General features: G+C 44.3%; 1 protein-coding gene across 3 annotated transcripts in view; it reads right to left on the reverse strand.

The window, feature by feature from the left end:
* Window positions 1-21,915, reverse strand: part of FNIP2 (folliculin interacting protein 2) — a 116,676-nt gene that overhangs the window by 68,246 nt on the left and 26,515 nt on the right. The window contains exons 1-2 of one of the 3 annotated variants that reach the window (XM_056561657.1): window positions 10,526-10,818; window positions 3,620-3,746 (exon numbers count right to left, since the gene is read on the reverse strand). The exons of 1 other annotated variant lie outside the window; for it this stretch is intronic. In XM_056561657.1, the coding sequence (XP_056417632.1) occupies window positions 3,620-3,746; window positions 10,526-10,701 (303 nt within the window). In that variant the 5' untranslated portion in view covers window positions 10,702-10,818. Of the gene's footprint in view, window positions 1-3,619; window positions 3,747-10,525; window positions 10,819-21,915 lie in introns of those variants that run through there. One more of the 3 variants, XM_056561666.1, reaches the window with a different exon arrangement.

Here is a 21,915-nt window from a genome sequence, read left to right on the forward strand (position 1 = left end):
AACTATTAATTCCATTTTCCATTCATACTATTCCGCACTATATGAGTCTTCACCCGCTGACATGGTTGCTGGTGGGGCGTTTCTGGAGTCGGTGACTCTTCCCACAATGACTCCTGATCAGCGTGATATCTTAAACACAGACTTCACTGAGGAGGAGGTGCGCAGCACAATAAAAAAAATTTACATAACTCCAAAGCACCAGGTCCGGATGGTTTCATGGTCGAATTCTACAAGATCTTGTTGGATCAGTTGGCGGCTCCTTTGACGTCCTACTTAAACCATGTCATGCACAGCGGTGCTCTACCCCTACACTTGAACACTGTGACTATCAAACTACTCCTGAAACCGGGCAAGGATCCCTTGCTTCCCCAATCATACCACCCCATATCGCTAATAAACCAAGATCTTAAACTAATGTCGAAAATAATGGCTGACCGTTTAAGTGCCTCCCTGCCCTCGCTCATTGGCTCCTCACAGGTGGGCTTTGTCCGCAATCACTCAGCTGTGACTAATATTCGTAAAGTTCTTGCAGTACTAGACAGAGTGCAGCACCGTCCTGAGCCGGGCGAACATCCAGCTTTGTTTGATAATGTTAAAATGGGACTGGCTCGGGATGGTGCTGGACAAAATGGGTATAGTGGGGAATTTCCGGTCCTTCCTAAAAAGCCTCTACACTTCCCCCTTAGCTAAATTATTTACTTCTGGCTTCCTATCCCCCTCCTTTCCCCTTTTTAAGGGGACGTGACAGGGGTGCCCACTTTCACCACTTTTATTCAATATAGCTCTTGAGCCCTTGGCAAGACATCTGGAGGAGTCGTCGACCTATCGGGGTATTGTTATCCAAAGGAAAGAGGTCAAACTGACTCTTTGCCGACGACATCCTCATTGTCATGGCAAATCCGAAGTCCCATTACCCGTCCTTAATGTCGACATTGACCCGCTTTGAAACATTCTCGGGGTATAAAATCAACCAAGGAGTGAGCTGCTACCGCTGGGTGCCCCTAGACCCTTACAGTACTGGGAGGCGATTAACATACCCGGGAACCTTATTAAATCTTCTATCACCTATCTGGGGATCAAAATAGGGAAGTCTCCCTCCTCTCTCTACACCCTGAATTATCCCCCACTCTTTCAGCAGATATGTACCTCCCTTCCTCAGTAAATTTCACCTAGTGGAGATGATCAGCTTCCCTAGATTGCTGTATCATTTGCAAACCTTACCTATACTGCTGAAGCACAAAGATATCAATGCCCTTAACTCAGCCTTCTCCCGTTTTATCTGGTCGGGTAGGTGTCCTCCTATCTCCCTCCAAAAACTGATGCTTCACCGAGCAGATGGGGGAGTGAGTTTCCCCAATCTCTGAGGGTACAATTTATCGTGTCTCTTCCGTCATGTCTTGGACTGGCTGTATGCATCCAGTTACCATTCCAATTTCGCTGTGGAGGAAGACTATGCGTTCCCGTGGAACCTGGTGCCTGGTGTCTTGCCTGCACTCACGTATACAGAGCCTACCCGCCCATGTCAAATGGTCGATCCTGATCAGGGACACTGTGGTGACGTGGCGGTCCATTCGTAAAGCTTATAACCTATCTTATTTGTTGTCAGGGAGACTCAATTTGTGGGGACACCCGGCTTTTACTCCGGTCAGAGAGAACGCACTTTTTGACATGTGGAAACGCAAGGGACTACACACCGCCAAACAGCTGATGTCTATCGAAGATGGACGATGGTTGACCCCGAACGAGCTCCTGCAACAATTCCACATGCCCCCTTCCATTTTCTCCAGGTGTCACAGCTTCTTTTGTTCTGTACGTCTAGACTGCGGAATCCTGTCTCTGAAGTGAACCCCTCACCCCTGGAGAATTTGATAGGGATGCAGCCCAGAAAAGTTTCCATTTCTACCCTGTATAGAAGTTTTAATGATAGACTTCTGAAAGTCTCTAAACACACTATATTTGCTAAATGGGAGGAGATTCTACAGGACCCGGACACCAGGGAATACATACTAGACGGATGGACGAGGGTTAGACAGAATGTTATAAACGAACGTTGGCGGGAGTCCTACTTTAAACTGATGCACTTTGGATACCTGGGCTTTAATATCCCGGCATCCGCTGCGTTTCCTGACAGGATTATGTCATGCCCAAAATGTGGCACGCCTTGCACTGATTTTCTCCATGGGATTTGGTCCTGTGAGAAGATCCAGTCGTTCTGGAGAGAGGTGGTGGCCTACATCACCAACTATTGGAAGGTTAGCTTGCCATTGACTCAACGTGCCCTCCTGTTTCAGTCTGTGAACCCCATGGTCATAGAACTGGCGGGCCTCCGATCCCTGCCCAGATTTGTGCACGTTATTCTTTTGGTTGCTAAACGAATAATCTTACGGGAGTGGATAACACCCACCGTTCCATCTGAGGCGGCTGTGGTGGGGGATCTTAAAGATTTCTTGGAGGCCGAAAGGCTGGACACGGAGAGGCACCGCAAGCGGAATGCTAAAAAATTCTTTGCTAAGTGGCGGACGTTTTTGGTCGCCCACCTGACTAAACCTCAAATTGACGAAATTGTTTTACCATTCCAACACACGGAATGGTATTCTCTGGCATTGCTTAGCAATTCTTTGGGCCCCCTTCACCTTTCTGATGACAGGGGATGACTCTCTGTGCTTATCTCTTTTTCCAGGCTCCTGTCTCTGTGGCTAATATAGCGGACCTGGCTCTTCCTCATCCTTACCTTTTTTTTTCCCCTTCTCTCTCTGTGGTGTGTGTTGGTGGGAGTGATCGTGTACTTTGCCAGATGTGGATTTGCAGCAACATGTTTCTCACTTCGGACACGTGTGTAATGTATCAGATACTGCAACATTGTTGGTATTTAGATATTTAGGGTCCTGCATGACCCTCTTTCAGTTCACCTATCTGCCTTCTCTTGCTTGCTGATGTGTTACTGTTTCTTGTAAAATTTTGAAAATCCTTATAATAATCAGTTTTACAAAAAAAAAAATTATTATTAATCCTTCCAGTACTTATAAGCGGCTGTATACTACAGAGGAAGTTCTTTTCCATTTGTATTGTTTTGTCACGACCACAGTGCTCTCTGCTGACACCTCTGTCCATAGCAGCATATGTTTGCTATAGGGATTTTCTCCTGCTCTGGACAGTTCCTGACATGGACAGAGGTGTCAGCAGAAAGCACTGTGGTCGCGACAGAAAAGCAATCCAAAAAGAAAAGAACTTCCTCTGTAGCATATAGCCGCTAAAAAGTGCTGGAAGGATTAAGATTTTTTAAAAGAAGTAATTTACAAATCTGTTTAACTTTCTGGCATCAGTTGATGTTTAAAAAAAAAAAAAAAAAAAAAAAAACGCCGGAGTACCCCTTTAACATAAAAAATGTAACAGGGCCTGAAGACTTTCAAATTAAAATGTAATTATACCAAAGACTATCTATAAATAAAGGGTAGCAGTTACATCTAGAGGAAAGAAGAAGGTTTCCACACCAATATAGAAAGGGATTCTTTACGGTAATGTATGAAAACATGGCTTCTGCCTAATGGGCCTTTTGCCTTCCTCTGGATAAACACTGCAAGATAAATCTAACTATAGATAAAGAAAAGAAGTGTCTCACCTGCGCACTTTCACCTTTAATTTCACATACCGCTTTGGAGTCAAACAAGACCTGTCTGCCCCTTCTTTCACAGTCCTGGTAAACAATCAAGCGAATGCAGTTCAAGTCAAGTTTTGTACAAGGCCAGCTGTAAATGAAAAACATGGAGTTTGGTCAGCCAGACTGGTATTTACATGTCACAGACTCCAGACTATACCAAATGCACGTGTGCTGGATTTACTGAAGCGCATAGCGCACGTAGCCCACACACTAAATCACCAATTTATTATTTCTTTAAAAAATAGAAAGTCTTAGAAAGCTGTGTAGCCAAAGCTCTAAGACATATTCTGAAACAATTATAAAGTAACACATCAAAAGTCAGACTACAGATACAGCAAATACCACAATCTGCCAAAAATGAAGAGTAATACCAGTCTACAAAATGCATCCTATTCCCGTGCACCTTCACATGGACACAGGCAGGTTGTCCAATGCACTCCACATAGCACTGCTCTCACCTTCATTTGGGGTCCATTCCAAAAGCACAAGACTATCAGATGACTATGGGCTGACCCCCCTTAACCCACAACAAAAGCTGCTGAGCAGACTGACGGCTGCACTTCTATTCTGCATTGTCTGGGCACTGACCACAATACATCACACCGATCTCACCCTGCGTTCAGCTCCGGTCAGTACCCAGGACAGACAGTTCCTGCTCATTCCCCGGGGAACCCATCGTCTGTCATACAGGAAGAGAACTTTGCTTGCCTGTGATATAAAAGAGACCAGTCACTTGGTCTCTGGATCAGTAAGTCAACAGTTCCATGCTCCAGAACAGCTGACAGGGCCTACTGGGGATTGGAGCTTGACAATAGCTAGAGAGCTACTGCTCAGAGACCCCTGTTGTTAAAAAAGGGACATTCACCCAGCTATATACCTGTATATTGCTCAAAGCACATGCTATTTAAGAAGGAAACAAAAAAATCCATGCACTATGCATATACAGATTTAAAAGGGGTTCTCTGCTAGAACACATTTTCTTTTAAATCAACTGGTGAAAGAAAGTTAAACAGATTTGTAAATTACTTCTATTAAAAAAAACCTTAATCCTTCCAGTAAAGGATACAGCAGCTGATAAGTACTGAAAGGATTAAGATTTTTAAATGCAAGTAATTTACAAATCTGTTTAACTTTTTGGCACCAGCTGATTTAAAATAAATAAAAAAAAATGTTTTCCAGCAGAGTACACCTTTAACCCCTTGGGGATGGAGCCCATCATGACCCTAAGGACGGGAGCATTTTTTTTCCACATCTGACCTCTATCACTTTAAGCATTAATAACTCTCCAATGCTTTTACTTATAAATTTGATTCAGAGATTGTTTTTATATTCTACTTTATATGTTAGTGGTAAATTTTCATCGATACTTTCATCATTTCTTGGTGAAAAATTCCAAAATTTCAGGAAAAATGATAATATTTAGCATTTTTCTAACTTTGAAGCGCTCTGCTTGTAAGGAAAAGGGACATGTCAAAAATTACATATTGATTCACATATCCAATATGTCTACATTATGTTGGCATCATAAAGTTGTCATGTTTACTTTTTCAAGACATCAGAGGGCTTCAAAGTATAGCAGCAATTTTCAAATTTTTCACAAAAATGTCAAAATCAGAATTTTTCAGGGACCAGTTAAGTTTTGAAATGAATAAGAGGGTCTTTATGTTGGAAATCCCCCATAATGGACCCCATTTTGAAAACTGCACCCCTCAAAGTATTCAAAGCGACATTCAAAAAGTCTGTTAACCCTTTAGGAATAGCAGCAAAATGGAGGAGAAAAATCTAATTTTTTTTTTTTTTTTTTTTTTTTTTTTTTACACCAACATGTTATTATAGCCCCATTTTTTTCATTTTTGCAAGGGGTAAAAGGTAAAAAAAAGCCCCCAAAACTTAATTAACGTAATTAATTTTCTCTCGAGTAAGGAAATACCTCATATGTGGATGTAAAGTGCTCTGTGGCCCCCCACATGTGAACTCATTTTGGAAACTTCATCCCTCACAGAATGTTAAAAGGGGTAAAGTGAGCATTTACACCCCACTGGCGTTTGACAGATCTTCGCAACAGTGGGCTGTGCAAATGAAAAACAACATTTTAAGTTTTTACGGACAACTGTTCAAAAAAAATCTGTCAGACCCCTATGGGGTGTAAATGCTCACTGTACCCCTTTTTACATTCTGTGAGGGGTGAAGTTTCCAAAATGGGGTCACATGTGGGGGGGTTCACTGTTCTGGCACCACCGGGGGCTTTGTAAATTCACATGGCCTTCAATTCCAGCCTAAATTCTCTCTCCAAAATCCCAATACAGCTCCTTCTCTCCTTAGCCTTGTAGTTCACTCGCAGAGCACTTTACATCCAGATATGGGGTATTTCCTTACTGAGAAGAAATGGGGCTACAAATTTTGGGAGGTCCCCCCCCCCCCATTACCCCTTGTGAAAATGAAAAATTTGGGGTAACACCAGCATTTCAGGGGAAAGAAAAAAAAAAAAAAAAAAAGTTTTTAATTTTCAAGTCCAACTTTAACGAAAATTCGTCAAAGACCTGTGGGGTGTTAAGATTCAATATACCCCTTGTTACGTTCCTTGAGGGGTGTAGTTTCCAAAATGGGGTCACATGTGGGTGTTTTTTTTTTGAGTTCATGTCAGAACTGCTGTAACTACTGTAATCAGCCACCTCTGGGCAAATCACCAATTTAGGCCTCAAATGTACATGGCGCTCTCTCACTCCTGAAACCTGTTTGTGTGCCCATAGAGCATTTTACGCCCACATATGGGGTATTTCCATACTCAAAAGAAATTGTGTTAAAAATGTTGGGGGTCTTTTTCCCCTTTCATTTCTTGTGAAAATGAAAAGTATGGGGGCAATACAGTATGTTAAAGTAAATGCTGGTGTAGCCCCTAACTTTACCTTTTCATAAGGGGTAAAAGGAGAAAAATCCCCCAAAAATTTGTAACACAATTTCTCCCGAGTACGGAGATACCCCATATGTGGCCCTAAACTGTGGCCCTGAAATACGACAGGGCTCTAAAGTGAGCGAGCGCCATGCGCATTTGAAGCCTGAGTTAGGAATTTGCAATAGGGGAGGTCCCGTATACAAGGATGGGGCTTGTCTGCACCAAAACCCTACAGCAGTGTTTCCCCAACAGGGTGCCTCCAGCTGTTGCAAAACTCCCAGCATGCCTGGACAGTCAGTGGCTGTTCGGCAATACTGGAAATTGTTGTTTTGCAAGAGCTGGAGGCTCCGTTTAAGAAACACTGCCGTATGAGACATTTTAGATTTTTATCAGGGGAGGGGGGGGGGGGCGTGTAAGGGGGTGTATATGTAGTGTTTTACTTTTTATTATGTGTTAGCATAGTGTAATGTTTTTAGGGTACATTCACACGGGTGGGGGTTCACAGTGAGTTTTCCGCTGGGAGTTTGAGCTGCGGCAGAAAATTTGCCGTAGCTCAGACTTTTAGAAGGAAACCCACTGTAAACCCACCCGTGTGAATGTACCCTGTATATTCACATGGGGGGGGGGTGCCCCAAACCTTCAGCTGTGGCAAAACTACAACTCCCAGAATGCACTGACAGACCGTACATGCTGGGAGTTGTAGTTTTACAACAGCTGTAGGCACACTGATGGGGAACCACTGAGTTAGAAAACAGACTCTAGCTCAGTGATTCCAACCCGTGTGCCTCCAGCTGTTGCAAAACTACAACTCCCAGCATGTAGGTCAGTGCATTCTGGGAGTTGTAGTTTTGCAACAGCTGGAGGCACACTGGAACTGGAATCACTGAGTTAGGAAAAAAACTCTAGCTCAGTGTTTCTCAACCAGTGTGCCTACAACTCCCAGCATCCACTGACAGCCAAAAGGCATGCTGGGAGTTGTAGCAACAACTGGGGAAGAACAGTTTGGAGACCGCCAAGTAGTGGTCTCCAAACTGTAGCCCTCCAGATGTTGCAAAACTACAACTCCAAGTATGCCCAGACTGTCCAGGCATGCTGGGAGATGTAGTTCTGTAACATCTGAAAAGCCAGATTTTGTAGAACTACACCGCCCAGCATCACTTATTGTCTGGGCATGCTGGGAATTGTAGTTTTGCAACATCTGGAGGGCTACAGTTTGGAGACCACCGTATAGTGGTCTCCAAACTGTGCCACTTCAGATGTTGCAAAACTACAACTCCCAGCATGCCCAGACAATAAGGGATGCTGGGTGGTGTAGTTCTACAATATCTGGCCCTACAGATGTTGCAGAACTAAAACTCCCAGCATGCCTGGTCAGTGCATGCTGAAAGTTGTAGTTTTGTAACATCTGGAGGACCACTACACAGTGGTCTTCAAACTGTGGCCCTCTGGATGCTGCAAAACTACAACTTCCAGCATGCCCATACAGCCTTTGGCTGTCTGGGCATGCTGGGAGTTGTAGTTTTGCAACTTTTAGAAGGCCACAGTGAAGATCACTTACTGCAGCCTCCTCCACCGCCGCACTTTCCGGCCGCCCGACGTCCCTGCCGTTCTGATCAGTAAGCCGGCCACGCTCCCCCCCCCCCCTCGCTACACTTGTTCCCCCAGCTCTGCCCAGACTTCAATTGGTGGGCAGAGTGGAGGAAATCAACTTTAACCCCCCCCCCCCCGCCCCCAACTGCCATTGGTCAGTAAGTCCTGTTTGACCATTGGCAGGGGATAGGAGGAGGTGGCACCCCAGCCACCTCTCTATCCTTTAGGATGGTTGGAGCTCCGATCATTCTTATTTTCCGGACGATCGGGTCACAAGTGACCCGATTGGCCCAGAATCACTGCAAATCGCCGGTCTGATCGCCAACATGGGGGGGGGGGGGGGGGTGTCTCAGGACCCCCCTGGGAATTGCCACGGGATGCCTGCTGATAGATATCAGCAGTCATCCCAGTCCGATCACCCTCTGGCGAGCGGTGGTGAACGGAAATGCCGGGGACGTACAGGTACACATTTTACACATTCTTTGTCTCCGTTAAGAGTGTATTCATATGTTTTAGGAATCCGGTGGGAGAATTTTAAAACCGTCCGCTGCCGTATTCCATGCTGGATCCATTACGCACCCCATATATTGGAATGAGCCGGACGGACTCAAAAAAAAAAAAAAAAAAAAAAAAAAAAAAAAAAAAAAAACACGTCAACGGACGGTTTTCAAATTCTCACGTGGGATGTGATTAACCCCTTAGTTGATGTGAATGAGCCCTTACTGTTTCCTTTACGTACATTTAATTTTGCAAAGTCAGCTATGCTGTTGTAAAAAAAAAAATAAAAGAAATAATTTTTTTAGCTAGTGTCAATGTGAAACATTATGCTGTATGGCATAGAGTAACAACTGTTTTTAACATCTATGAGCATATACAAATCAAAAGAAACAAAAACGCAGTGTTCAGGCAGAGAAAGAGCAGCACTGTGGCTTAATGGTCAGCACTGATACCTTGCAGCGCTGGGTTTCTAGGTTAAAATCCCACCTAAGTTCAATATCTGCATGGGTGTGTTCATGTGGGTTTCTCCAACACTCAAACATCAGGAGAGGGAGCAATCTGAGTGATGACAAGCTATGTACAGTGCTGCGGAATATGCTGGTGCTATATAAATAATAAAGCAGATGTGTTGAAATTTCAATATGCCCCATGAGAGGTGTCTGGTAAAGGGTTAAGAGGAATTCACACTGGAATTTTCGAGCGGAAAAATGCTGATGCAGCAGCCCCCCATAATTTTTAATGTTATTCTGCTGCACTGTGCACACCTAGGTGGACCTCCATAATCTACTTGGCAAAGCATTACCCTGGGGGGTGATGTGCTAAGTTTTAATGTTCACCCATCCAGTCTTGTGTGTTGTTTTTGGTTACTAAAGACTACAGCCGCAGTACCTTTCATACAGAAGTGCATGGAAGGCAGTAGTATGCCCATTATAAATGAGTCTCTGTTTACACCAATTAGACCTAGAGGTTAAAGGGGTACTCTGCCCCTAGACATCTTATCCTCTATACAAAAGTATAGAGCATAAGATGTCTGATCACGAGGGGTCTGGCAGCTGGGTCCCCCACGATTTCTGGGCAGGCACTGCGGAGTTCTGAACACGGAAGCTTGGAGCTTCTGTGTTTGTAACTTCAAGCTCCCTTCACTCATGTCTATGGGAGGGGGAGTGATTGTTAGTCCCAGCGGAAGGACCCCCAAATCAAATATCTTATCCCCTATTCTTTGGATAGGGGAGAAGATGTTTAGGGGCAGAATACCCCTTTAGGGTGCGTTCACACGCTATTACTAGCAGTGGGTTGCACGCTACGAGTTACGATACCATTGATTTAAATCGTTCCACAGACAGTCTGCAATAGTGTCCGCGGACCCATTCAAATGAATGATAGTGTAACTTGCAGCAGGAAACCTGCTGCTTGTAATAACGTGTGAGTGCACCCTTAAAAAGGGTTTTAATTCTAGTTTAGGCACCCAATAAAAGTTACAATTTATTTTATAAGTGGACAAGAAATGGTGGGTTCAAGTGATCACTCAGTGCTCAATTGCATGTAAAAATGTGCCTAAATTTATCCTCCAGCTATAGGTCTGGTTCTTGTATAAAACAGACATTACAAACATCACCATGCACTTTAAGGCTGCAACGATAGAACACAGCATAAACACAAACATGATGTTCCCTACGCTCAATGCCTTATAAACACTACCTCCTACGCTCATGACCTTCATACACTTCTACTGTAGGTAAGCACTGCTGGTTGTGTATACATGAATGACGCCAACTGGCAGTACTTGTTCTACCTATTAATCTACCAATTAATAGAACTGTGCATATACAAATCTTTTGCAATGTAGGATCCATGTCCTTCCACTATTTTCATAGTGAATACTTTACCTTGACTGTGAGTAATAGTAATTGGCAGGATGGTTGTTTGCTGGCTGTCTGGTGCATTTACTGCGTTCAGAAGGCTTACACCTGTCTGCCAGCAGGCAGGTCAATATCCACTTGTTTCTAAGTCTTTCTGAGCAGCACCCAGGGTAGCTGCTAGTTCTCTTGGTCCCCCCGCACATTCTCTTGGCTGAATCACAAAGTGGGGAAAAATAAAAAAAGGTAAAGTGTCCTACGAAGCTTATTCCATTAATTCAGGAACACGTCCCCCTTCAGTATATGGAGAGGAAATACATGGAGATCCCAGTCTGGTAGGATAGGGTCACTCCTTTCCAGGTTCTGCCTGGTGAACACAGATGAGAGCATACTGACAGGTACGACGTGCTGCCTTCCAGAACTCCACTCACCGACTATACATTCAAGTGTCTGCAAGTCACAAGACTCAGACCTATGTTTGGCAGAAGGCAGGGCTTCAATCCAGTGCACACCCTTTGCAGGAAGGCTATACTAACACTGGCCAGCCTGCCACAGCACTGTCATGTGAGAAGTGTTCATCATGTGACGACATACTACTCTCTGCCATTGTCTGCACGTCAGTGACCGGCGTGTCTGGCGAGGAAGTTTGATCTCCAGGAAGAAGAGGGTATACAGAGACAGCAGTATGCACTACCTGGAAGTCTCTCTAGAACTCATTAGTTGCTGAATTGATGCTGCAGATCTGACGCTGCATTGAACTATTTATTTGTATTGTTTAACCACATGAAATTTGCAGAGAGGGGAGTCCTGCAGTATAATACAGCTGGCATAGCTCCTGTGCTGTCACTGTGATGTATCAGGGCAGTTTACCTTAAAGGGGTTATCCAGGAATGAAAAAATAATAATAAAATAAATAACTCAGATCAGCATAGGACATTAACCTTGCATCTATTATTCTACTGTGACCTTTTTATCTCCTGTGTGTGGCTCTAATACGCCTTTCTGCCCTCCCACCTACTTGTTCCCTTCCCTGCACGCTGTCTATAAACTACAGGTCCCATCATCCTTTGCTGCCGCTCTGTGCTCACTTCCTCATAACTGCCATTTTCTGCCCCAAACACTCAGAACGTTACTAAGCAACCATTCCCATCCTGCGTTCACCTGCAAGAAACCTGCTGTACAGTCCGGTCCGCTTACAATTCTAATAACATGATCCTTTACCAAATGTGAGAATTTGCTCTTCTGCCCAGTATTAGCTCTAAACAGCCAATATAATAATAATAATAATAATAAATTATATATATATATATATATATATATATATATATATATATATATTTTTAGTTTGGAGAACAAACTCCAACAGGAAATAGCCAGTTCACAAAAAGTTGGCCTCAGCGTTATGCTTGATAACCCCTTTAACCATATAACGACCACGGAAGTCTATGCTCGTCCAATGGCTGTTAACAGGGTATGACGTGGGCTCCCAACTCGAGCCCGCGTCATACCAGCCCCCAGCTGATTCCTGTAGCTGGGGGCCGGCATTAATAGCCAACATGTGGCGATTGCCACGGATGGCTATTAACCCTTTAGATCACCAAAGTTGACATCGGCATCTAAAAGGTGCCTGTATCCCATCCCTGGTGGTCCAGTGGGGTGGATCACCTCCCCCCCCCCCCCAGCAGCACGATCGCACGTTGGGGTGGTTGGGGATGGCGATCCACTGCTGAGGTAGCTGAGGGCTTACCTCTCATACTGCGGCGGCTCCGGCAGGGCCAGGCTCTATCAATAGACCGCAGAGCACACAGATCAATGGGATTGTATGTAACCCTATTGATCTGTATGAGGAATCAAATGATTCCTCCAAAAAAGTACCCTAAGGGGACTAAAAGTGTAAAAAAAAATATATATAAAAAAGTTAAAGAAAAAAAAAAAAAGTTTAAAAACACATTAACCCCTTCCTTATTAAAAGTTTAAATCACCCCCCTTTCCCCAAATTCCATATAAAAAATATATATATAACCATAACAAAAACAAACATATATGGTATCCCACGTGCGTAAATGTCCAAACTATAAAAATATATTGTAAATTAAACCGCATGGTCAATGGCGTATGTGCAAAAAGATTCCAAAGTCCAAAATAGCGTATTTTTGGTCACTTTTCAGACCATAAAAAAAAAAAAAAATTTATAAAAAGCGATCAAAACAAAAAAATGGTACAGATTAAAACTTCAGATCACGACGCAAAAAATTAGACCTCATACCACCCCGTACGCGAAAAAAAAAAGTTATAGGGGTCAGAAGAGGACAATTTTAAAATGTATTAATTTTCGTGGATGTAGCTATGATTTTTTCCAAAAGTACAACAAAATCAAACCTATATAAGTAGGGTATCATTTTAATTGTATGGACCTACAGAAGATAAAGATAAGATGTCATTTTTACCGAAAAATGTACGGCGTAGAAACGGAAGCCCCCAAAATTTACAAAATGGTGTTTTCTCTTCAATTTTTGTCGCACAATGATTTTTTTCCGTTTCACCGTAGATTTTTTAGTAAAATGACTGATGTCATTACAAAGTAGAATTGGTGGCGCAAAAAATAAGCCCTCATATGGATTTTTAGGTGCAAAATTGAAAGGGTTATGATTTCTAAAAAGGTAAGGAGGAAAAAACGAAAGTGCAAAAACTGAAAAACGCTTGGTCCTTAAAGGGTTAATTGAAAGGAGTGCCCTGGTCTGAACTCATCTTTTATCCACAGCCTAGGAACTCTTCTGCTCTATGTCTTCTGTTGGCGCTACAGAGGAGTTTAGTTCACGCCGCGGAAATTCCGTGTGGACTTCCGCTTGGAATGTCCGCACGGAATTTCCGCTGCAGCAGAGTCCCGTTGAATTCAACGGGATTCCGCTGCGCTGTGCAAACGGCAGAATTTCCGTGCCACTCCTGAGCCTCTCAATCATGCTAGGGGTGCACATATTGCACCAGCTGAAGACGCTTCTCATTACAGATTGTAAAACAGATTTAATGTGGACTGAACACTAATCATTATTAAAGGGGTTCGGGCAGAGGTTTATAAAACAAGCACTGCACATACTGTGTCCTAGAGAAAGCAATAATCTCTCTTCTGAAGCCCCTAGGCCTGTGTTTCCCCAACCAGGGTGCCTCCAGATATTGCAAAACTACAACTCCCAGCATGCCTGGACAGCCTTCGGCTGTCCAGGCATGCTGGGAGATGTAGTTTTGCAACACCTGGAGGCACCATGGTTGGGAAGCACTGATCTAGGCTAATGTCAGATCAACGTGATCACACAACACATTTATACTATACATCATGCCATCAAACACACAGCGGGCAACCTTGTACCATTACACTACGAAGCTTTACTCCATCATGTGCCACCAAGAAGCCAGGGTCCATAACCATATGTAAGCACTGCATTACAGATATAGGAATGTGAGGTTGTATGACATAGTATGACCATTTACCTTTATTACAGTAGGCTGCTCCTACGCTGGAATAAGAAGTAAAAATAACTATGCAACAGGTACAGAAGCAGAAAATCTACAGCAGAAATTGGCCTGCTGTGCAGATTTTACATCGGCAGCGTGCCATTTGTTGTGTTCTGCTGTGGATTATCCTATTGTGGATTTTGCTGTGGATATGCTGCAGAGCTTCAATTGTAGATCTGAAAAACAGTGGCCCAGATTTACCAACCTGCCCGACTGAAACGGCCTGGTTTTTCTCATAGCAACAAAGCTCTGCTTTCATTTTTATACATGAGCTGTGACTGGTTATATGGGAAAACCGGGCAGTTTCTGTCCTCAGGCAGGTTGGCAAATCTGCACCATTTGTAGTAGAACCCAAATCTGCAGCAAATCTTAATGACGTCACAGCATTTTACAGAATGTCACCACACAATGCAATACTAATGTATCTTTCTATGCTAGTGGTAGCGCCCCCCACTGGGCAGTGGTGAGCACACATGCATAGCTACTGTTCTTCGCCGACTCTGTGCTCAGTGATCTTTCCCCTGCAGCACATGTACAGTGGTCCCTCAAGTTACAATATTAATTGGTTCCAGGACGACCATTGTATGTTGAAACCATTGTATGTTGAGACCATAATTCTATGGAAACCTGGTAATTGGTTCTGACGTCTCCAAAATGTCATCCAAAAATAGGAAAAAGTGAGGATTAAAGAAAAATAAGTAGATAACTAATATAGATAAAGCAAATCCTTACATATAAAAGTAAGAAAAAGCTGCTGGGAGCTGTAAATCACTGTCTATGTCAGTGTTTCCCAACCAGGGTGCCTCCAGCTGTTGCAAAACTACAACTCCCAGCATACCCGGACAGCCGAAGGCTGTCCAGGCATGCTGGGAGTTGTAGTTTTGCAACAGCTGGAGGCACCCTGGTTGGGAAACACTGGTCTATGTAGAGGACAGGGTCCTGTACAGTACACGCAATTTCCTAAAAAAGTAAAATGGAGCCGCCCTTACTTGGTGTCCAAAGGAGCAGCTAACTGTTACATAGGTTAAGAGTAGTACAGAACATGTAGTACCTCCCTTTACTGTAGGGGGCACTACCAGACAGGAATTCAGTGCATGCGCTTCAGTACTACAGTGCAACCACTAATACAGGGGTTTTACCAGTGAATGTCCATTCTGATTGGTCAGTTCTTCCAGCCATTGACACATTTCGCAGACCTGGACTGTCCGTAGCATTGTATGTTGAGTCTGGTTTCAAGTTACAATGGTCCTGAAAAGACCATTGTATGTTGAAACTATTGTTGAGGCCATTGTAAGTTGAGGGATCACTGTATTATGCATTATCACTCAGAATTGCCCTTCTGGAAAACCAAGCTGCATAAGGGTCACGTAACGGGTTGGGTGACAGGGGTCTGGGTCTCCTTTGTCCACTTGGTAATTAGGTTTGTTGCACATCTTGCTAATACCCAACTCCTTGCTTCCGCTATTTTATTCTTCTCTTTGCGCTACCTTTATATATATTCTTGCATGCATATTTTCCTATGCATTCATTTGGGTGTCTTTTTTAGTTACCCTAATTTACTTTATGTATGGTACTGTGGGCTGTCTCAGGTGATTTAGTTTACTCAATCCTTATAACACTGCTGAAGCATTTGGAGTTTTTTCCCGATCCCCCTTTCTTTGTATCATGGAGTTGTATCTCCGTTTTTTTAATCCATATGTATTTTAAAATGATTTTAGATGTCATTTTTGCATTTATGTATCAATAAAGTTTGTCACTCTTATGATATTACTTGGTCCATATACACGCCTTTTTGTGTGTGCAGCTATGACTTTAGCGTAGGATCCTTTATTTGCTCCCAGGGGACTTTTTGTGCATTATAAGGGTCACGTAGCAAGATGCTGCTGTCCATCCACAGAACAGGGATGGATCAGAGAAGGAAATGGGAAACTTGTTAAATAAAAAATAAAATCTGTTAACCTACATTTTTTTCTCTAAATATAACTCAGGAATAATGTAACTTGGGGTGCTACATTGTTTAAGAAACTCCCATTAAAGTCAATGCAAGATACATAAAAACAGCCACCTGATCACAGGTTACAGAGGAAGAACCTGCATATGGTAGACTGGGAATATCCGATAAAATTTCCCAGATGAGAATAACCCTTTAAGATGTAACATAGAAGACTGCCCATCTATTGTTAATGTAGGACCTTCTAGGGATAGTATACTGTCCACTATTTTCTAAGATTTATCTTAATGAAATTTCACAGGCTTATCAAAACAAAGCTTCCCAGGTATGTACAGCTACACAACAGCACAGATTGGTGGCAATGGTCATAACAAATACAGATATAGTCATGTGACTAGATCACAAGACTATCTGCCCAGACATCAGGTCTAATATCTGTGGGATCTATGAATGTAATGGCTAAAATCAATACCTCAATCCCTCCACATAAAGAGCAAATCTCTGTTAGGCTGCATTCACATCTAGTTTTTTTTCAATACGGTTCCAGTATCCGGTTTCAGTGTAAAAACCGTATGGCCTTCTGCCAAGTGAAAATGTGTTTATTGAAACACGGTGCAAACACAATGTAACGCGTTTCGGCCAAAGCCTTTATCAGACTGACATCAGTTGGCCCGAAACGCGTTACATTGTGTTTGCACCGTGTTTCAATAAACACATTTTCACTTGGCAGAAGACTACAGTGAGTGCCGGGATTGTTCTTTCTACCATTGCCATTTATTCCACGTGCACCACCAAGGGACTCGAGTGCCGACCCTTATCCATTTCTAAAAACCGTATGGAACCGTATTGCAAACTGTATGTATAGACATTTAATTGAAAACCGTATGCCAACCGTAGCATCCGGTTGTGTACATTTTGCATCATTTACGGTTTTATCTGTTTTTTTTTTCCTGTACACAAAACCGTAGACGACTACGGTTACGTCCAGGTGAACAACCGGATAAAACCTGTAAACTTTTTTTTTTAAATTGTGGTCTATAGGAATCGTACTGAACCATATGTGCGTCTGGTTACATCCGACTTTAAGGACAAACATAAAACCGTATCCTTTTTTCTTCAAACCGTACGGAGGTATGGTTGTACACGGTTCGGTCCAGTTTTGAGACATGCGTTTTTTTAACGAAAAACCTGATACGGGAACCGTATTGCAAAAAAGAGATGTGAATGCAGCCTTATCCCAATGTCTAGTCTGGCTTACAAGGGCAACATTGCTGACATAGGGCCAGGATATGCAAACAGAAAAATCCCTTTACATTCCCATATATTCCGATGTCTGGTGCTTAGTGCATGTGATCTGGGGTGAAGAGCAGGGCAGCCACCAGGATCTAAGAATAGTAGCTGCACTATACTGGTGACGCCTTCTGAGGTCCTGCTGGGAATAACCTTCTTGGACTGAAACACCTTGATAAAACAAAGACTAGGCATGTTAAGGAGTTTGCAGCCAGATGAGTGACCTGTAGTAGCAAGTGCAGCCAGGTAGCAAAACTCCTATATGCAACAAGTAGCTGAGTGAGTACGGGCACTTATGAGTGTGCATTGGCCTGAAGTGACTTAAGATTTAAAAAAAAGTTTAAAAAATAAAAAAACACTTGACATGTCACAGAGAAATTAAAAAAATTTAGATCATTCAGGGTCTCACTGCTACGGCCCCAAATGATCATAAGAATGAGAGGAAAGAAACGTGCGGCAGCATAATTCACTCCCCAGCTCAAAGTAAGCTCACTTACCAGCCCATATATAAGTGACACTGCATATCCACTTAAACAACTCAACATGATCAAGGGTCAGGATAACCATAAGGAAATACGTGCAGGATCCTGCATACAAGTGCTTATAGGTTCCGGAGCAGGTAATAAGTAAACAACCAACAACAACCACAACTAATAAGCTCAACAGCACACGCATGCACTCAAGCACACCGACAAAACAAGGAACCCTGTGCACCCCCCCTGACCCATCAACAAGATATCATTAAATGGGCACTGTCATGAAAAATAATGTTTGATATGTTGTAGTACTCAAGTACTACAACATATCTCTAATATACTTTTATTTTAAAAAATGCAATTTGAAATTCGGCCACTAGGGGGCGCCCTCCTAGTGGCCGAATGCAGTGCGTCACTGCAAAATTCCGACTGATTCCGGCAGGGCATCAGTCGAAATTTTGCGCAGGCGCAGTAACAGCCAGGGCTGCGCATCGGCTTCCCGCACTCGCCGACGGCCCTGCTGCAAGGTGCGGGCGGCGCGGGGGGTTGGCTGCTACAGCAAGGTGCGGGGAGTGCTGCTCCAAGGTACGGGGGGATGGGGGGAGCTGCTGCAAGGTACAGGGGGGGGGGGGGGGTTGGATGGGGGTTGTTTGGGTTTACTTACCGAGTGGCAGGAAGAGTCTCCCCCGCACCTGTCCCTCCCGCATCGGCTCCTGGCTCACTCCTTCCCCCATGAAACTCCTGTCCTGGGTGCCTCCAGTTTTTTTACCACTACAACTCCCAGCATGCCCTGACAGCCAATAGACGTCAGGGCATGCTGGGAGTTGTAGTGGTGAAACAGCTGGAGGCACCCTGTTAGGAGAACTAAGGGCGGAAGTCCCCCCCCAGCAGGCATCAGTGACGTGGTGCCTGCTGGGGAAGTCTGCCTGGTAGTGAGCACACTACCAGGCAGACTAAATGCCATTTTAAAAATAGTAAAAAAATAAAAATAAAGGCAGGGAGGGTGTTAGGGATAGAAGTGCAATAGGAAGTGACAGAAAAAAAAATCATGATGTGGGAGCTACCCTTTAAGGAATAATGTACCTGATCAAGTAGTCAAGGCAACGGAACTAGCCATATCTACAGGGGCATCCAGAAGCACCATGGTAACCACATTTTTGGGTCACTTCCAGCTCAGAAAGGGAGCCTGTTAGTGGGGCACATATTTATTGACCAAGCCAATCCATCGCAATAGATAGGTATGAGATGGGATAGGAGATAGATAGATAGAAAGAAGATAGATAGGAGATAGATAGATATGAGATAGATAGATGATAGATATATAGATATGAGCGATAGATAGGAGATAGAAAGACAGATCAGTGTTCCCCAACCAGGGTGCCTCCAGCTGTTGTGAAACTACAACTCCCAGTAAGCCCACAAAGCCAAATACATGCTGGGAGTTGCAGTTTTACTATAGTTAGAGGCCTCTGCTGGGAAACACTGATAAGAGTTTCCCTTTACCTGTCTCCCGAACCTGACCCCCCTCCCCCAAAGTTACTTACCATGAAGGGCAGCATCAGGGCGGGCAGGGGGGGTCTGGAGGCATTGGGTGGGTGTACGGGCCTGTGGTGGAGGGCAGTAAGCAGAGCCTGGCCTGCTGGAAACACAGAGGGGTGAGAGGGGGAGGAGCTTATCTCTTCCCAGCCCCTGCACAGTGTAATGGCTGCAGACTGAATGATGCTGAGACCGGAGCATTCTCAGCACTGACAGGCAGCCAGCGCGGACTGCAGAGAATGGTGTCCTGCAGAGAATGGTGTCCTGCAGAGAATGGTGTCCTGCAGAGAATGGTGTCCTGCAGAGAATGGTGTCCCTGGCAGTTCACACGCTGCAGGTGAGGGGACAGTGTAGCCGGGGCTGACAGCTCCCGCTTATCAGTAATATAGTATCGGGAGGGGCAGCAATCTCGGGGGGTTTGGGGTTCGGGGGCTTCATTGACCCGTTGCCGCCCACCCCCCCAGGATCCGCCACTGCACCAGACAGCATGCAAGACACAATAATCTCACTTTGAAGAGCAGCCCCCACCATATTTTTTTATTTTTTATTTACCCTATCCCTGCCTATTGCCCATCTATCCCTAACCTTTTTTTTTTACTACATTAGAAAGGTCTTTTTGTCTACCTGGTAGTGTGTTCACTTACCAGGAAGACTTCCCCAGCAGGCACAACGTCACTGATGCACACTTCAGCCCTTAGCTCATCTATGCTGCGCTCTCACCGGGGTCTCCTGCTTCCTGTTATCCAGGGACGAGGAGTATAGGAGCACTGCCCACCTGCCATGCTATTATACACCACAGAGACCCGGGACCAAAACTAAATATAATATGGTTTGTCATTAAAACAAAAACTATAAAAAAAATAAAACTCTGCGTGGATCCTCTGTATGCCCCAGTGTAGTGTAACAACAGGTGAAGGAATACTGTTCGTTCTAATCTTCAGTGTGCCTCCAGCTGTTGCTAAACTACAACTCCCAGCATGCCCTGACAGCAAATAGCTGTCAAGGCATGCTGGGAGTTGTAGTTTACCAACAGACTTCAACCAGACTGTATATGTCGGGGGCAGGGGCGGCCAACCTGGTTGACAGGCAGGGAGCGAGCGCAGGCTGACTGAATTCGTTCTGATGCCCGGCCGGGATCAGTCCGAAATCAGCTGTGACGTCAGCCGCTCTGCAGCTGGCCACTAGGAAGTAGACCCCTAGTGGCTGGATTTTCAAGGGGAAAATTAACTTATTTACAGACATCATGAGTGCATGATTTATAACCCCCAGCACGGCATTTTGGAACTCAGTGCCCATTTGCCTCTTGACAAAGCTACTTCGGTAGCGAAACATGTTGAGGGGGCCGTTCCATACCGAGTTCCTCTAAGTCAAGTGTCTATACCCCTTATCCACTGATGCGGGTGTATCTGCAGGCACCCAGCTTCATTCAGATTGGTGCACTTTTCAATAGACTGAATGGTCAGTATGCACATCTGAGAGGGTCATAAGTTACTTGTATATTTTAATTATATGTGCGCATATCAGAAAATAAAGATTGCACTTATTAATTGGGTATATGGGAAAATAGGGTCTTTTTGGGTTGCCTGTTGCAATCACGCCCCCTCCCATAGACTTGTATTCTGGGGGCGGGCAATGATGTCACAAGGGGGCGGAGCCGTGATGTCACAACACTCCGGCCCCTGTATCGCCGGTCATTACGCACAGAGAGAGTTTGCTCTCTGCAGTAATGATAGCGAGGCGATGCAGCGGTGATCCTGGGGGTCCCCAGTGGCGGGACCCCTGTGATCTGACATCTTATCCCCTATCCTTTGGATAGGGGATAAGATGCTAGGGGCGGAGTACCCCTTTAACCCCTTAAGGACGCAGGGTTTTTTCAGTTTCTGCATTTTCATTTTTTCCTCATCACCTTCTAAAAATCATAACGCTTTCAATTTTGCACATAAAATTGCATATGATGGCTTATTTTTTTTTGAGCCACCAATTCTACTTTGCAGCGACAGTCATTTTACCAAAAAAATCCACAGCGAAACGGCAAAAAAAATTTATTGTGCGACAAAATTGAAGAAAAAAAAAGCAATTTTATAAATTTTGGGGGCTTTCGTTCCTACACAGTGCATATTTTGGTACAAAATGACACCTTATCTTTATTCTGTAGGTCTATACAGTTAAAACGATACCCTACTTATATAGGTTTGATTTTGTTGTACTTCTGAAAAAAGAATCATAACATGCAGGAAAATTTATACGTTAAAAATTCTCATCTTCTGACCCCTATAACTTATTTATTTTTCCGTGTACGGGCCGGTATGAGGGCTAATTTTTGCGCCGTGATCTGAAGTTTTAACCTCTTAAGGACCAATGACGTTGTGGAACGTCATGGCACCCTGGGCTTTAAGGACCAATGACGTTCCACAACGTCATGGCATTTTCCGGTCTCTGCCGCTCGCCGGGCAGAGATCGGAACTGGATGCCTGCTGAAATCCTTCAGCAGGCATCCAGGGCAAACGCCGAGGGGGGCCATGTAGGCCCCCCATGTCGGCGATCGCCGCAAATCGCAAGGGAAATAGCCCTTGCGATCTGCGGCGATACCGGGCTGATCGGGTCTCTGGGACCCGACCGCCCGGTAATTTCGCATGATCCCGGCTGTCACAGACAGC

The sequence above is a fragment of the Hyla sarda genome, chromosome 1, assembly GCF_029499605.1.
Source record: "Hyla sarda isolate aHylSar1 chromosome 1, aHylSar1.hap1, whole genome shotgun sequence".
NCBI classification, from domain to species: Eukaryota; Metazoa; Chordata; class Amphibia; order Anura; family Hylidae; genus Hyla; species Hyla sarda.